This window comes from Anolis carolinensis, chromosome 3, assembly GCF_035594765.1.
Source record: "Anolis carolinensis isolate JA03-04 chromosome 3, rAnoCar3.1.pri, whole genome shotgun sequence".
Lineage (NCBI taxonomy): Eukaryota > Metazoa > Chordata > Lepidosauria > Squamata > Dactyloidae > Anolis > Anolis carolinensis.
In genome coordinates this window covers 250,170,310-250,188,015 of record NC_085843.1, presented here as the reverse complement: position 1 = coordinate 250,188,015, position 17,706 = coordinate 250,170,310, and the positions used below count along the sequence as shown (strand labels likewise).

General features: G+C 37.6%; 1 protein-coding gene and 1 non-coding gene across 6 annotated transcripts in view; both read right to left on the bottom strand.

Moving 5' to 3' along the window:
- Nucleotides 1–11,745: 11,745 nt before the first annotated feature.
- The window catches only part of acsl3 (acyl-CoA synthetase long chain family member 3), a 63,033-nt gene continuing 57,072 nt past the window's right edge, over nucleotides 11,746–17,706 (bottom strand). For all 5 annotated transcript variants that reach the window (XM_062976575.1, XM_062976574.1, XM_062976577.1 and 2 more), the window contains exon 17: nucleotides 11,746–16,816. In XM_062976575.1, coding sequence (XP_062832645.1) covers nucleotides 16,653–16,816 — 164 coding nt within the window. In that variant the 3' untranslated portion in view covers nucleotides 11,746–16,652. The remainder of the gene's footprint in view (nucleotides 16,817–17,706) is intronic.
- mir5399 (microRNA mir-5399) lies at nucleotides 16,065–16,148 on the bottom strand. Its single transcript, NR_130000.1, has one exon. It is a non-coding gene; the product is annotated as a microRNA mir-5399 (primary transcript).

The following is a 17,706-nucleotide window of genomic DNA, read 5'->3' as shown; positions in this document are numbered from 1 at the left end:
CTGTTTTGCCTCTGTCTCCCAAATCTTTCTCTCTCTGTTGCAATAGAAGAAGAGTTAGGCCAAGTTGATTCAGGAGCACAGATTTATAGAATCTTTCTGTCTCCTTGTTGTTGCCAAAACTATGAGTGCAATCTTAAATTTACTTGCTAGGGAATATGCCTGACAGAATACAATGAGGCTTACTTTCAAACAAATATTTCTAGTATTATGCTGAAAGTCATGATTGGGGAATGTGTGGCCTTCCTGTTGATATTGATATTACATTTTTGCATGACCCTGGATCAGAGGCATCTATAGGTATTTTGCCTTAGTAGGCAAAATGAATTTTGGTGCCCCCTCCCCCGCGTGCACGGGAGGCATGGCCAGACCTGTCCCCGCCTCCCATGCCGTGTGCCCTGGCCCTGCCTCCCGCATCGCACAGCCACGCCTCCTGACTGGTCTTTCCCACTGTGGCCTGGATGGGTCTTCCCACCATGGCCTGGCAGAGCCAGGCTGCAGCGGGAAGGCCCATCCAGGCTGGCTGGGCCAGGCCGCGCAGCGCGGGAGGCAGGGCCAGACCTGTCCCCGCCTCCCATGCCACGTGCCCTGGCTCCGCCTCCCTCACTGTGCGGGAGGTGGGGCCAGGGCACGTGGGCCACAGTGGGAAGGCCCAGGCCCAAAGGAGAAGGAGGCGGGGGTGGCACCATCCTCCTGGGGGTTCAACTGCGCCCCTGGGTCAATGGCGCCACAGGCAAATGCCTCCCTCGCCTGGCAGTTGGACCGTCTCTGCCCTGGATATATAGTATAGGTATATAAGATAGGTAAAAAATAAACATTTACTCATTAAAAATAAGCATTTGCAAGGCTTGCTAAATAGGTTAATTTCCCTTTTTATGAAGCACAGCTGAAGCAGCTTCTGCAGAGTCCACTATAAATACTACACAACAGTTTTGTGTAAATTTCTGAAATAGTAATATTCAGAAAGCATTTACTGTTACATTGAGATATAGAGGCCCAATTTGGCGTCAGGGCCACAAATTAAGAACCAGTGATCTAGAGGGCCAAATAATTCCTATTTAGCACCATAATTTAGATCACAGTACACCACAACATCACAAGGTCATAGTCGGATATCCCTTTGTGAAATGCATAGTGCTTTCCATTCTCACTTTGAGCAAAAGCAAGCTATGTGTGGCTCACCTTTCTAAATATGGTTCTGTGCACAAGTCTTCTGGAGGCCTGTTGATGTTCAAAGAATTCTTCTGCGCCATGTGCACACTATCAAGTTGATGTGTGGTGCTGTCCACTTGACTGTGTTGGACAATTATTCTATTTAGCAAATTAAGAACCTCTTTGGCCCTTAATTGAAACTGAGCAGCTTTTTCCAAATATATAGATGCCAGATAATTGAGCCCTCAAACAGCAGTAATAACTTTTTAAAATAAGCCATTATAATTACCAGTGACCTAATGGAATACTCATTTCCACAGATGCCCACAAAGAGATCAGGGAAACAACTGTTGTGGGGGGGAAATGACAGGGGCATGAGACATTTATGGACATTGAGTGCCTATCCTAGTCAGTGTATTGCATGACATTCTCACCTATACTATGCAGTGATGAATATTACTTTGCTAAGCCACAAATCACCATGGAACTGCAAGATGGACTGTATTATGCAAAAGCTGATCTAAAGTGAGTGAAAACACAAAGACATACATTCATGGCCCATTTTACTTCAATGTAAGGAGAATATACTTTTCATTGTGCCCACAGCTTGTTACTCTTGGGAACCATAGCTCTCTCCTACCCCCCAAATAGATAACGGGATTGAAAGATCTAATGTCCAGAGTACAGTGTTTTTGAACTGTTTATGCCTGACATGGAAGCTACGTCTCAGCAATAAGAAATCTGAGCAGGTACTGCCTTAGCAGCCATGAATGCTAAAAATAATACTACCCTTCTAGACTGTAGAATCACAGGCATTATACTGGGTTCCACCTTTACCTAATTTATGTTTTTCTTAGGTACATTTAATTTCTCTTCAAGTCTTAAAAGGGAAAAATACCAATGAAAGAGGCAGCAAATTGTTTATTTCAAGGGAAAAAACAGGCTCTAAAAGAAATTGGCTGAGAAATGATTACTAGAGAATGGCTTGGGCATGGTTGCTTGAAATACAGTGCAGCTGACAAGTCTATGAAATGAAACAGTCATTGAGTTACATACAACAGGCTCAGAAAATTTACAAATTCCATCAAGCTGATGATGTGGTTATGATTTCGTTTTGCAGAAGGAGGACTCCACTTCTGTCTAACCTTTCTTTCCTGTACAAATTGTGATGTGAGACCTTCAAATGACCCTCCAATCGTTGTTGAGCTGCAGCACCCAGCAGCACTGTTAGCTAAAGCAAGAGTCAGAATTCTGAGGTTCTTGAGTTGTTGTTTGACTGTAATTCCCAGCAAACTTAGTCAAGTGAGAAATGCTGGGTGTTGCAGTTCAACAACAACTGGAGGGCCAAATAATCACAACCCTCTGCCTTAAAATGTCTCAAACTGTTAGTACATCTAGTGCCTTTAATAGCTGCAAAAAAGTCAGAAACTAAGCAGGCAAAATTTTTGATGATATAGGATGCGGTGAGAAGGAAAGCCTTGAATTTTTGATCCCACTTATTTTTAATGAATTAGAGGGTTTCCTTGGAGTGGTGAGAAATAGTGACATTCTTATGAAAGGTGCACTTTCCTCAAATATAATATGTAGCAGTTATCTGGCATTTTTGGTGACATAAGCAATAGGAGTGCATATTATGTGTATCTATGTTTATAATCACGATTTCTGCACACCCTGCACATCCTACAGATTTATAGCATGAGGCAAGGAAACTAGTAGTGCAGCTGGCCATGTGCATCCCACCACTGGTCTGCCTCTTAATAATAATAATAATAATAATAATAATAATAATAATAATAATAATCACCACAAATGGGACACTGAAGGAGACAGAAGGCCTGATTCTTGCAGCCCAGGAGCAAGCCATTAGAACAAATGCAATTAAGGCCAAGATAGAAAAATCAGCCAGTGACCCAAAATGCAGACTGTGCAAGGAAGCTGACGAAACTACTGATCATATTCTCAGCTTCTGTAAGAAAATCGCACAGATGGACTACAAATGGAGGCACAACTATGTGGCCCAAATGAGTCATTGGAACTTATGCCACAAGTACCACCTTCCAACAGTAAAGAACTGGTGGGATCACAAACCTGCAAAGGTAATGGAAAATGAACAATCAAAAATACTGTAGGGCTTCAAAATCCAGACTGACAAAGTTTTGGAACACAATACACCAGATCTCACAGTTGTGGAAAAGAAAAAAGTTTGGATTATTGATTTCGCCATACCAGGCGACAGTCAAATTGATGAAAAACAACAGGAAAAACTTAGCTGCTATCAGGACCTCAAGATCGAACTTCAAAGGCTCTGGCATAAACCAGAACAGGTGGTCCCTGTGGTAATCAGCACATTGTGTGCCGTGCCAAAAGATCTCAGGCGGCATTTGGAAACAATAAACATTGACAAAATTACGATCTCTCAACTGCAAAAGGCCACCTTACTGGGATCTGCATGCATCATCTGAAAATACATCACACAGTCCTAAACACTTCGGAAGTGTTCGACTTGTGATTTTGTAATACGAATTCCAGCATATATATGTCTCTTGTTTGCTGTGTCATACTATGTCTTTGTGTCAATAATAATAATAAACTATTTATATTCCGCCTTATCTTCCCGGAGGGACTCAGGGCGAATTCTAAACATAAAAGGCAGTCATTCAATGCCTGAACATAATAACAATACATCCATAATAACAAAAATTGATAACCCAACATATAAAAACAAATTATGACTTTATTAAAATTAAATGAAAAATGCAACCTCTTATATCAGACATGAAACAAAACATCAAACAGAAGCGTCAATTTTCTAGTTCCTTGGGGGCAAATAGATAGATCATTGCTCAAGGTGTCTATTGAGATGGTGGGGCGAACAGGCAACCCACGATTTTGCCATCCCTAGCAATTGATGGGTAAAATCTGTCAATAGCTCCCAGGTCTGCAACATTCCCATCACTTATCGTATGATGGGTTCCTGCTCCCTTACATATTCACCCTTTTTAATAAGCAGCCAATCCCTCTTTTGCTATTTTTCTTTTCTCCTTCACTTTGATGAGAGGAGTCATACACTATGCAGAGCCTTTTTCTATGTAAATATTGAATCAACACACTAAGTGTCACAGCAGCAGCTCTGCTGGTTCTGCCTCTAATGATCTCCCAGCTCTGCCCCAAAGAGAGCTGTGCCAGAATGTTCAAAAGCTGTTGCACAGTCCGATAAAACTGTAAGAAAGTCTCGTTGCTGTATTGTTCTTATCAAAGACATTTACTGACTGTTAAATCCATTTTCGGCTGGAAAACAATGAATACAGAATATTATGTCTCACCCTTATCAAGTATGTAAAGATTGACTTAGTCTGGAATGGAGATTGCTTTCCGAAATGAAAAGTCATGGATTATTTTTTTGGAGGAAAAAAAAAAGATATGGCTTGAAAGCATGCACTATAATATTCTGGGCATAAGGCAGGTCATTTATTAATTAAAATCTTCCTCTGGAAACAGCTCTATAAATCATGTACACATTAACTGCATCACTGAATTATTATTATATTCTGTTTGAAAGGATGTTGAAACATTGTGTTTACTACTCTGGGAAATCTTTATCAACATTGTGACTTCACGATGATTTCTTTATTGATCACTTCCTCTAATAAAACACTACTTCTCCCTTCCTCCTTCCCATTAGCTCTCTCTGGGAAATCTGATTTTACTTTAGATACAGCAAGAATGTTGTTGTCTCATCTACCCAGCATCAGCTAGATATTGAGAAGGGTGTTTCCTGTGGCAGCTGGTCCGTGTTTTTGGAGCAACAGCTGGTATTCATGCTCAAAACTACAGGGTTTTTTAGTTCCAGCAATGACAGCTGATATCATCATGGAAAACAATTTTGGCAAGCCTAATACGCTGAAGAGAACAGCTTCATCCAGATGATAAGATGCAGGGGTTTTTCATATAGTTCATCTGGAAAGCACATGACTTGGTGAGATGTCAAGTAGTCAAAAGGACACTTTGAAACATCTATTGGTGTCATTCTCTTTGTTTCCCAGTTCTGTATTGCAAATTACAAATGGCTCAAATATGCAAAGTAATATGAGACTTTTTACTGTAGAAAATGTTTGTTATTCATACTAGCTAAGTGGAAAAAACCCCAAATGCTTGAGTTTGCGACTAAAAAGAGTAAATACTCTAGAATTCTCATGGTAAGCTATAATGGGGAGGGAACTGACATTAATTGTTTCAAGACATCCAGTCTATGATTGGACACAGATTTTTGAAATCCCCAATTTGGTTGCAGAAGCACTTCCACATGTATAAGTATGTTCTAGGCAGCCATCATGTCTTGCCAGCCACTCTGTGGAGAAAGAAGAAAGAAAAGAAAGCCCAAGCATAGCAACCTATGCCTAAACCTAGGAAAATAATAATAATAATAATTAGTAATGTTTATTTATATCCTGCTTTTTCTCTCCATAAAGAAACTCAACAAAACAAGCATTACAGTACAATTTAAAATATACACATATTAAAACAGTATTAAACATTATTAGTATTTAAACTATTCAGATTAAATCTATAAAAACATTAAAAACCACAGAAGCCCCTGACATGATCTTAAAACCCTTCTTCTTTAAAAGCCTGCCTGAATATAAAGGTTTTATTCTGCCACTGGAAGGACAGCAGGGAAGAGGCCATTAAGGCTTTCTTGGGCAGGGAGTTTCAGAGTTGAGGGGCAGCCACTAAGAAGGCCCGCTTTCTCATTCCCACCAACCGGGCTTGAGATGGAGGTGGGACTGAGAGAAAGGCCTCTCCTGAATATCTCAGGGCCCGGAAGGTTTGTACAAAGGGATGCAGTCAACTAAAAAGATAAAAGGAAAGATCTTGGGGATAACTGCATGCCATCCTTGTTCTACTGGTTCATGTAACTTGTTACACTATAGCTCTAATTTCCAATATTTACAAATAGAGCTTAGCTCACCTCTTGTTTTTGAATGTGCTGTGACAAAAAAGGAGGAGGAGGAGGGGGAGAAGGAGGAGGAGGAGGAAGGGAGATATGTTAGATCATACAGCACACGAAACCATGAAGAAAGATTTTAGAAATACTTGAGTATAATCCAGGCAGTGAACTTCTACTTTTAACGATTGGTTTTTAATGACTATGTTTTAAACCAACATTTATTTTCTTGATTGTTTAATTACATTTTAAATTTTTTTAGCTATGATTGTTGTAATTGTTCACTGTTAACTGCTTTGAGTCCCTGATTGGAAAAAGATGAGTTTAGAAATTGTGATGGCGGTGATGATGGCAGCCATAATTCAAGATTAGACATATGGATAAGTAACCTGAAATTACACACATGTATGTATGTATAGCAGATTTGTATTCATGGTTTCTAATTTTTTTTTAATTATTATCATCTAGTAGATGGTACAGGGTGACAAAGGCAAGTGCAAACAGACTGAGAGGAAGCTTTTATCCTAGAGCTGTAACTACAGTAGAGTCTCACATATCCAACACTCGCTTATCCAACGTTCTGGATTATCCAATGCATTTTTGTAGTCAATGTTTTTAATACATCGTGATATTTTGGTGCTAAATTCGTAAATACAGTAATTACTACATAGCATTACTGTGCATTGAACTACTTTTTCTGTCAAATTTGTTGTATAACATGATGTTTTGGTGCTTAATTTGTAAAATCATAACCTAATTTGATGTTTAATAGGCTTTTCCTTAATCTCTCCTTATTATCCAACATATTCGCTTATCCAACGTTCTGTCGGCCCGTTTACGTTGGATAAGTGAGACTCTACTGTATATTGAACTTCATGGCTTTGCATTGATGTGGCATTGGGGGATGTGTGGTGGTGGTGGTGGTGTGTGGAGGGATGGGTGTGTTGTTTTGTGTGTTGCAGAAAACATTTAACTTTGTTGTACTATGACAATAAAGTTATTCTATTCAATGTAGTTACAAATGTGGTGCTACTGCAACAAGCACCACTTCCCTTCACAACCTACTTCTCTGGACATTAGCCAGGTGGAAAAGAGGGGGTTCATTCTTCAGGCCATTGGAGTATGGGCACCTCCCTTCTATCAGACAGTTGCAACAACCAAAAGCAAGGCCCTTGTTGCATTTTATTCTTGCAGCCCAGCTGGCTAGCAGGAAATGGATGAAATTGTCATCTGCTCTGTCTCCCTATGTAGCCAATGCCCAGTAGTTTGGGAGAACTGGGGCAGGAGACACTACTTAGTTATACAACTGCTGTATTAATCTTAAGTTATATGGCTGAAATGAAATAAAGGTCTTGGAAGACCAAGCAATGGATACTGATGCAGACGGATTAAACACTCTGTACAGTTTTTGTACAGAACAAATTCCTGGGCTCTTGTTAATGGATCTTAATGTTCTAGCTAAATGAAAACAAAACCCATGAAGCCTTGAAGTCTTCCCACTCTGCTTAGATGACCTGGTCTTTGCAAGTAGGGCTGAGAAAGCCTATTGCCTCAAACTCCGGAGAGTTACTATCCATCTGTGTAAAAACAATGAGCTAGATAAAATGGTTTTCTGACTCTCTTCAAGACAGCTTCCCACATTCCCAGATATTTATTTAACATGCCTCATATCTTACTTTCAAATATATGCTAATGCTTCTGGTGATTTCCTTGAACACTATGGGAATTCTTGTGTCTTGTAACCAATATTGTGCCTTATCAAATAATACATACTATAAATTTGAGTAATTTAGAAATAGAACTGCATTAATTAGTACAATACACAGAGTAATAAGGACTTTGGAGCTTTCTGAATCTTGAAAGTACCCAAATCAAAATGCAGAACATTTCATTACAAAATGAAATATAAGTCCTGAGCCTACAAGTAATGATTCCAATGGAATTTTAATCAGCCCATAAAAATCTATGTCTTCCAAAACAACATGGCAAAGAATGTTTTTTGTTAAATGTCCAGTTCTTGAAATATCTGGAAATCCAATTCAAAAGATATAATTCTTCCAATGCCCATCTGGATCTCTTTACCTAAATGAGCAAAAAAAAATAACTTCAAGAGGAATTATTGTGCAGCCCTCCACTGTGGATCAATACAAAGCTTTTTTCTGTCTGTTTTTTTTTCTAATATATTATTGGCTCTAGGTAACACTATGTATGCTGGTGCAGTGATTGGTCCACTCATGTAAATCAGATTTTAAACGTTTAAGTGGAACAATTATACACGAATATGGGAACGCAATGCATACTGTGGCGATGTGATTAACGTACTCTTCTTCCAATACATTAAAGAGGCAACAAAAAGGAGAAACAGTGGAGCTGGACAATGGGGATAAAGGAAACAATGAACATTAAGATCCTTTTCATTCCACAGGAAAGTTTTAGAGTTGGAGAGCATAACTCCAAAACAACTCTTCAGACTTCTGTTTTGTTGTCATCTAGAATGTTCATGGTTTGGACTGAACTTGGTTTAGACTTTAAATTTCTATCCCAAACATTTTTGTCTAAACTTGGGATGAAAGAGCAACTGTAAGATTTCTTAACAAAACATTTCTCATTTGGGTCCATGTCACAATTCACTTAGTATGATACATAGTTCCAGACTTTTGTTTCATTCAAATTTTGTTTTCTTCCCATCATCAGAACCAACCTAGACTGGATACATTTTCTAGTGATCACATTTTCAGAATATTTCTTTAGTTTCACTTTCTAACCTTGATGGATCAGCAAAGAAAAGGAGAGTAAAAGTGGATGCTCATTATATAAAGATACTATAAAGGTAATTAGAATGTTTAGAGAATTTTGGAAAATAAATGCTTGATGAATGATATCAAGCACGCAGCATAATGCCCATGTGGGCGTACATCTCAGCCCTCCTAAACAGTTTTGTTTTCTACACCAAAGTTTCTCAAACTATGATCCTCCAGGTGTTTTGGATTTCAGTTCTCACAATTCCTAACAGCTGGTAAGTTGGCTGGAATTTCTGGGAACTGAACTCCAAAACACCTGGAGTAGTTTGTGAAACACTGCTCTACACAAACAAATGAAGAAGTTGTGTTAGGTAGATCTTCCTTGGTGCTCTAGGGTGCCAAACATTTCCAAAGTGATGGCATCAAGACTTTTACTATCAAAAGGTTACAGTTCACCCAAGAAGCCACTGCACACACAAACTTTTTTGGGCTTGTTTCATAGAGAATTAGGACAAGAAAGGGGGAGGCAAGCCAACAGATGAAAACAATTAAATCTGTAAACCATTGAGAATGTGGGAGTGACTATGTCAGATTTAATCAGGGTCATTTGAGGAACTTTGGACATGTGCCAAAATTTCAGCAGGAATGGTAGGAGAAAGAAGAGGAAAAACACAGTGTGTAAGCTTCTAATCATTATGGTCTGTAGTTGGATGGTTTGATTAAAGTTCTATGACCAACTAAAGGAGAAATAGTTTTGTACCTGAAGAGCTTCAAAGCAAGGCAGCATCTACTCACCATTATTCTCATCAACCAACACATTCTTATGGGAAAACGGTGTAAATGTGAGACACCCACGTACAGTAGAGTATCACTTATCCAACATAAATGGGCCGGCAGAATGTTGGATAAGCGAATATGTTGGATAATAAGGAGGCATTAAGGAAAAGCCTATTAAACATCAAATTAGGTTATGATTTTACAAATGAAGCACCAAAACATCATGTTAGACAACACATTTGGCAGAAGAAGTAGTTCAATATGCAGTAATGTTATGTTGTAATTACTATATTTACGAATTTAGCACCAAAATATCATGTGTTGAAAACATCGACTACAAAAATGTGTTGGATAATCCAGAATGTTGGATAAACGAATGTTGGATAAGTGAAACTCTACTGTATATACTAGATGTGTAGGAGATATGTGGAGGTGACAAAGAGAAAGCATGCACATATGCGAATATGTTGGATAATAAGGAGGCATTAAGGAAAAGCCTATTAAACATCAAATTAGGTTATGATTTTACAAATGAAGCACCAAAACATCATGTTAGACAACACATTTGGCAGAAGAAGTAGTTCAATACGCAGTAATGTTATGTTGTAATTACTGTATTTATGAATTTAGCACCAAAATATCATGATATATTGAAAACATTGACTACAAAAATGCGTTGAATAATCCAGAATGTTGGATAAGTGAGACTCTACTGTATAACATTTGGCAACTTTCAGCATCAGGGATGATTACCACAAATTTCCCTATCATCTCAAACATTATGCTTTCAAGGAAAAAAGTTGTTGCCTAGTCTGAGGCTGAATGCTGTTACAGACTAGCTCAGCCTGCTGTGTTCCTTGCTGTTGTTGTGTGCCTTCAAGTTGTCCCTAATTTACAGAAACCCAAGGCATACTTATCATGGAGTTTTCTGGGGTTGAGTGTGTGACTTGCCCAAGGTCACCCAGTGGATTCCATGACCAAGTGGGGAATCAAACACTAGTCTCCAAAGTTATAGTCCAATGATGAAATCACCTCAAACTGATTGTTGTGTTCCTTAGGACTTTTCTAAAACACAGCAATCCGGCACAATGACAGCATCCAAGCTTCTTTCTGTGATGGATGCTGAACTTTGAACAATGAACTTCAGGTGTATTTAGACCACAATATCCATCATGCTAATCAAGGATGGTAAAAATTACTGTTCAACATATTGCATAAGTTTTGAATTGACGAAAGATGGAATAAAGAAAACAGGCACCATGCAAATGGGGAAAAAAACTTTCTAAATAAGAACAGCGTTGTTGAATCATCTGGTTTGCATCAATATTGGCATTTAGAGAACAAGTCTCCAAATTGATTCCACATCAAACGGTACACCCTTCTGTTACTTGCCTATTTTGAAAGGCTAGAAAAGGGGGGGGGGGAGAATAAACTATACAGACCGAGTGTAGAATAACATGTTTTGAATTCTGTTTTGCAGTTGCTCTGAGAATTGTACTGGGGATACATTACTAAATATCAATGGCCTGCAGTCTGATATGCAGTAGATCACGCAGTCGGACCTAAGAGGTCTGACAACCTTACCTGTTATTTAGCTGGATAAACCATAAAGTCTGAGAACTTAAGGCTATATAATGCCAAGCTTATTTCCTGTTATGTGCCTTCAAATCGACTCTGACATGTGATGACTCTATCACAGGGTTTTCTTGGCAAGATTTTATTCCCTTCCTCTGAATTTAACATACAGGGACTGATATTTCCTGTAAATTTCCTTTCCAAACATAATTTTATAATGTATTGACTTTAGTCTCTTCTTAAAAACCTGCAGGCAACTTTTCAGGAACAAGAAAAACATACGCTTCCAAAAGGGCTTGGAAACACACACAACCTTTTTCAGACTGAGCTGCAGCAAGATTTCTTCCATATTCAAGCTCCTGCTCCATCTACAGAAGCTGACTCGATTTCAAAAAGTTCTCCATCTCACATTATTTAGCTATAAGCCCAGTCTCCAAAGGAGATTTTATTTATTCTGACATCTTGGTTGCAATCTTAGGAGTCAATCCCTCTTCCAAAGAAAGAGGACTGGAGTTAAGCATCTTAAAAAAGTGAAAAACTCAAAACACATGAAACATATTAACTTGTGAAACTCAATTTTAATTTTTGAAGTGTAAATGTCCAATTACAAATAAATAATTCATACAATATAACTCAGTTATGATAGACACATTTCAGGCAGTTCAAAACAACAACCAAGATCAATGAATTTACATTAAATAACCAATTACTATAACAAACAACTGGTTATCCAGTTACATTTTCAGCATGGTCTAATATGTTTATAACCTTTTAAAAAGTTCCCTCCTTTTGCCAGTTTAGAAGACAACAGACACAAACAAGTTTCTCACAAGCCCAGAAGAATACACACATTACATATAATTTAAAATATATTTTTTTAAAAAGTCAAATGGGTGAAGTGGAAGTCTAAAGCAGGAAGAAAAAACCCAAGCTTGTGCAATTTGCAGCAAACAGTTATTTTCTAAGGATTTCCTATTCTGATGAAGTTGCTACATAAGATCTTAAGCTTTAACAGGACAAAACCTTTGTTTTAAAGTGAAAGCCACACAGTACATGTATAGGCTTCCTCTTGAATAATAATTGCACACTGCTTTTAGCTTTTAACTTCAGCAAAATATTTTACTGCTAAAAACAGCTTCCCCTTGAGGTAAATATATGCATTCTCTGTAAACTGCAACAGCAGCAAGAAGAGTATTTAACATATTTCCTGATATAAAAAGTACAATCACTGCTGCTGTATGCCTTCTGATGGAATTTGTATGGCGCTCCGTCACAAGTCTTGGTAAAAGGAATGAAAAGTTGGACATAAAGGGCATAATCAATCTCTTTTAAAGCCATTTACACGCACGCGCACACAGACACACACAAACACAAACACACACGTTTCTCCTTCCTGCAGAAAACATGCAATATCTGAGGTCAACTATGTTTTAAGTTTTAATCCAGAACTGTTGCTGTGTGAAAAATGAGACATATCTTCACATTTTGGTGCCCTTAAGGATATATTTCCCAAGTGTTGTTAATGGAGAGAACTATAATCAATCTCCTTCTCATATCCACGGTCATCACAGGGGCCATGTTCTTCTGCACAGCAGCAGTGTTGCTACACATCCTGCTTACAGTGTGCAACTGGACAATAGAATCTACATGACAGCCCCCCCCCCCCCCCACTACACTAATGTATTATTGGAAGTTTATCGCAGCAGCATGGAGATGGACCATGGTGGAAGACTTTACCATGGCAACCAGTGGGTATGAAAGGGGTCATACATGAATTGTCCCAAGTGTGCTAATGGCCTAAGGTGATGATTCTTAGCTCTTGGTCCATCAAATGTTTTGAGCTTCAACTTTCAGAATCCTCGACATAAATGTCTGCTCTAGGAGATTAAGTCCATAACACCCAGAAGCCTAAAGGTTGATAGTCTTAAGGTTCAGTGAATTGACAGCAAGTATGTATGGCTACGTTGTGCCTTTTTGAAAAATTGAGAAGAACCAGAAGAACAGCAGGCTGAAGAACAGCTGAAAATTTTCTACTATGGCTATTTTCTAATGCAAAAATGCCTTGTGGCTTTTCAAAAGAATATTTTTCTACCTATACAGAAGGGGAGGAAGGGTAGCAGGAAAAAAAAACTAGAACGCTTCCCTTTGCCACGTAGTAATGATTGAAGCTTTCTATAGCTATCTTTCATTCAAAAACATTAAAGAGGTTGTTACACACATCTGCCATATAATGTATACTTTTATTCAATTTTCAGGAACTTCATTCAGTAACAAACCTTAAAGGTTTAGCAACTACAACAGAAAAGAAATATGTTTTAGGACTAGTTGCTGAAAAAGCGCCTACTTATGATTTCTTCTATTTTCTGGTTCCCAAGAGAAGCCAACATAACATACAGCCACAGGGATCAGACAACGTTCTCAACAGAAACAAAGAAAACTGCAAGCAAGTCCTGCACTTTGATTTTGGTTATCAAAGTCTGTTTATGGGCCAGAGGAGTCCCTTTTATTTTGGTTCTCTGCTTTACTTAGTACCTGAACCTAAAAACCAAAAAGAACTACAAACATGAAAGCCATGCATGGAAATTAAAAAGAGAGAAAAAGAATCCAGGTAACAGTAAGTTAGGCCACTTGGTATCTTTACTGTATACAAAAACATCTGTCAAATACAATTTATTCTAATGGGTATTGCTCCGTGCTGCTTAGAAGACTAATTTGTTGTCAGGATGTTCAAAGATATAGTTATTTGATGAAAAACTCCAACATCATTAGTGACAAGGGCTGAATCAGTAAGTTCAAACAACAGAAGTAATAGTTATGGATCATGACATGAATTCAATCACCAGAAAAAAATGAATTGCACAATAATTTAAAACAATATAGGAACTTGATACATGTGAAATCCAGACATTCAAGAAACAAATGTTGTTCTTCATATGAATTCTTACTTCTAAAATAACATAAATGCCAGTTTTTAATTATATTCAAAGTAATGTTTAGAGGGAAATTCACAAACCAATTATCAATTTGATTGGATGAATCTTGTTCCTCTGAAAAATTTAGACAGTTCATGTAATCAAATTAATTTCATTGTGCAATAATAACATTCTCAAAAAGTGAAATCCAATGCAAAGACTAACTATGGGAATACAGCAATATCTTCATCTGATGAATCAATTAATTTCAACCATGAATGAATAAACTATTTCACATTTCTCCATGTGTTGCATCCATTTATGCACATTTCAATAATGTCTTTTCCACGTACGATGCAATCAAGTTTCCCCCCAAATTAAAGCTATTACTTCAAGTACAGAACATCCACAATCAAGCGATAGTTAAGCATTTATGTTTTCCATGAAAGACATAAATTAAATTAAGCATATTAAAGTCCAAATGTTTTCATTGGGGAGACACTGGAAATTACTAGGAGTCAAATACTTCTGGTTGGCGTCCATAGCCTTTTTAGTGACCATTGCCAAGTTATATATTTAAAGTCCACCATTTTTGTAATTTTATAGGTAAAGATATAAAGGCTTTCAGATTAAAGTCTTTACCAAACATACATTTTATTTTCCTCACATTGCCTATAGCAATTATTTTTCTCTTACTGCAACAGATAGCCAAAGGGTACCCCTGGCCAAACAAGGTTAGTCCTTCCCCTAAACCTTCAGCACATCATCATTATGTAGCTCTCAGATGCTGAAACCACCGGGATTGCACAACTCTTGAAGATCAGGAGAAAATGTGTGTGTCCCTCACCAGCAGGTTCTTCACTGCTATCCAAAATTTTCCAGGCCACCTATCAGAACTGTCACGTGTATCTATGTGAACTAGGAGAGTTTGCAAAAGTTACTTTTTTGGACCATAGCTCTCAGAACTGACAGCAAGTCTTCTACCCATGCTGGGGGGGGGGGGTGGATTCTGCAAGCTATAGTTCAATAAGACTAACTTTTCTGAGCTCTTTACCAGAGCAAAGCAATTAAAATCAAAAGCTTCACAGTAACATGACTAAGAGCCTACATAACAGTTCTCATTTTCAAATTCAAAAGTTTGGGACAACAGTAAAGTAGCAAACAAACAAAGCGACTCAGATCAGGATCTCAAGTACAGTTAACTTGGAAGATTATTTTATATTAAAAAAATCACCCGAGGTTTAGTTTTGCTAACTCTCCTTATGAACAAGACTCCAACAATAGGGTAATAAAAACAATCATTTCTATCACCATTCACAACAGTGAGGAAAGTAAGAGTATACAATTGCCATCAGTACAATACTGTTCTTCAAACACACAAACAACAATCAACTTATCTCGTACAAGACCATGCCCCGCTCCAAAAGAGAGGCACACAAGAATGCATAGTCCCATGTTGGCAGAGCTTATGCAGGAAATGGGCATACAAACTGTGTTTTTAAAATGTTTGGGCTTTAGTTTGCCTTTAAGGGGTTTATAACTGTTGATTTACATTCACACTCACATGCTCACACATATATAGCTACATAAAGAGAAGAAACCTGAATGGAGAAGCAGACAAAATCAACACAAGAAGAAGTCCCATTTTAGAAATGGACACTGCCAATCAGAAAGTAATTCATTTAAAACTGAGTTCTCACTAGTTTCAGCAATTCGGTTTCTTTAAAAAAAATGGCCACAATACATTTTGAAAAGTGAATTACCTCTGTTAGACAGATTATTCACAAGTATAACATTTGCTGTGTTAGAGCATACTTTGCATGATTAAAGCCTTAATATTGCTTATCCTGCAGGTATGCTCCCATATATACAGTGCCTTTCTATGCCCATTTTTCTTTTATTCAGATAAAAATAAAATATATATGTAGGAGGAAATTGTCAGGCACATACTCCAGCTGTTATTTTATAAGTCAGAATGTCAGACTATTTCTCTTGCAATTTTATACAAAACAATTGCACAGCAACAAATAATCTGGTCTTCTGGCCAACAATGATTTTCACCTGTAAGTCATTTCATTGTACATAATTTCACATTGATACTTCTTTAATATTTAAATACATATGTAAAAAAAGCCCCCCAACTAATCATTTCTTTTATAGCCAAGTTTTCCCTCTATGAAGCCAAACTTGAAAAAGTTACAAACAGAATATTATACAGGATTTATAAATCAGGTTTAAAAACTTGAGGCTTTAAAATCATGTTTGCCCAAAAGGACATTTAGGAAAACCCACACACTGTCAAAACAGCAGAGGAAACTGAGTGGGAAAAGAAGACAGACACAAGTTTGCTGTCTTAACATTTTACTTATTCTGCCAGTTAAAGATATTGATATTATCAGAAATAACAGCATAATCTGAAAATGTGTAAAGATGTTTTCATGTTGGTCCCAAGTGATGAGACATATGATTCAAGTATTTCCTATTTGATCTGAGCTCACCGTATCAAAGTGGTGTCAAAAAAAAAGAAGAAGGACAAAGGGGTGAGATGTGAGTTTATTTCACTTTTGTTCCATACATTCGATTAATGTCTTCCTGGTAGTATGTTGTCAGCTCTTTACGTTTTAATTTGAAGGCTTCTGTCACCAAGCCCGTCTCTGGGGTCCAATGTTCAGGGCTCAAACGAATTTTGAGTGGGATTTCAAATTTCTCAAGATTAGCTGCAACAGAAAAAAGAAAAATGTGAGTTGCAGATCAAAACAAATTCAGACAGATGGAAAATGCTGGACATATTCCCCCAAAATGATAGATAAAACATCTGGTACTATTAAACACAGTAGGAAAAAAGAGACAATCAAGAATACATATTCTATCAAGATTTTAAAATTGACATGGGATGAGTAGGCATTTTTCTCCCAATTAACCAGTAGTAAACATCTGGGTCTAGGAAAGTGATTGGCAATAAATTCAAGACAACCAATGAAATAACTTTTCCCCACACAATATCTTATTATTGCATGGAATCCACAACTTGAAAAAAGTCACATTCTGAACCACATTCCCAGAAACTACTACAAGATACAGTAATGTGGTTGAGGGTGTATTCATGGCAGATGGGCACATCTATGGAATGAATTCATGGCAGATAGCCATACCAGAGAGTAGCAATCATGATGACACAACGAAAGATCTAATTTGAAAGATAACATGCCTTTGAACACCAATTGCCTGGGAAACAATAGGGGAGGGTTGTTACCTCCATACTTTGGTTTCTATGTTTCCTGGAAGCATTGAGTTGGCTAGTGTAGGAAACAGGATACAGTAGAGTCTCACTTATCCAACATAAACGGGCCAGCAGAACGTTGGATAAGCGAAAATGTTGGATAATAAGGAGAGATTAAGTAAAAGCCTATTAAACATCAAATTACATTATGATTTTACAAATTAAGCACCAAAACATCATGTTTTACAACAAATTTGAGAGAAAAAGCAGTTCAATACACAGCAGTATTATGTAGTAATTACTGTATTTACAAATTTAGAACCAAAACGTCACAATGTATTGAAAAGATTGACTACAAAAACATTGACTACTAAAAGGCAGACTACA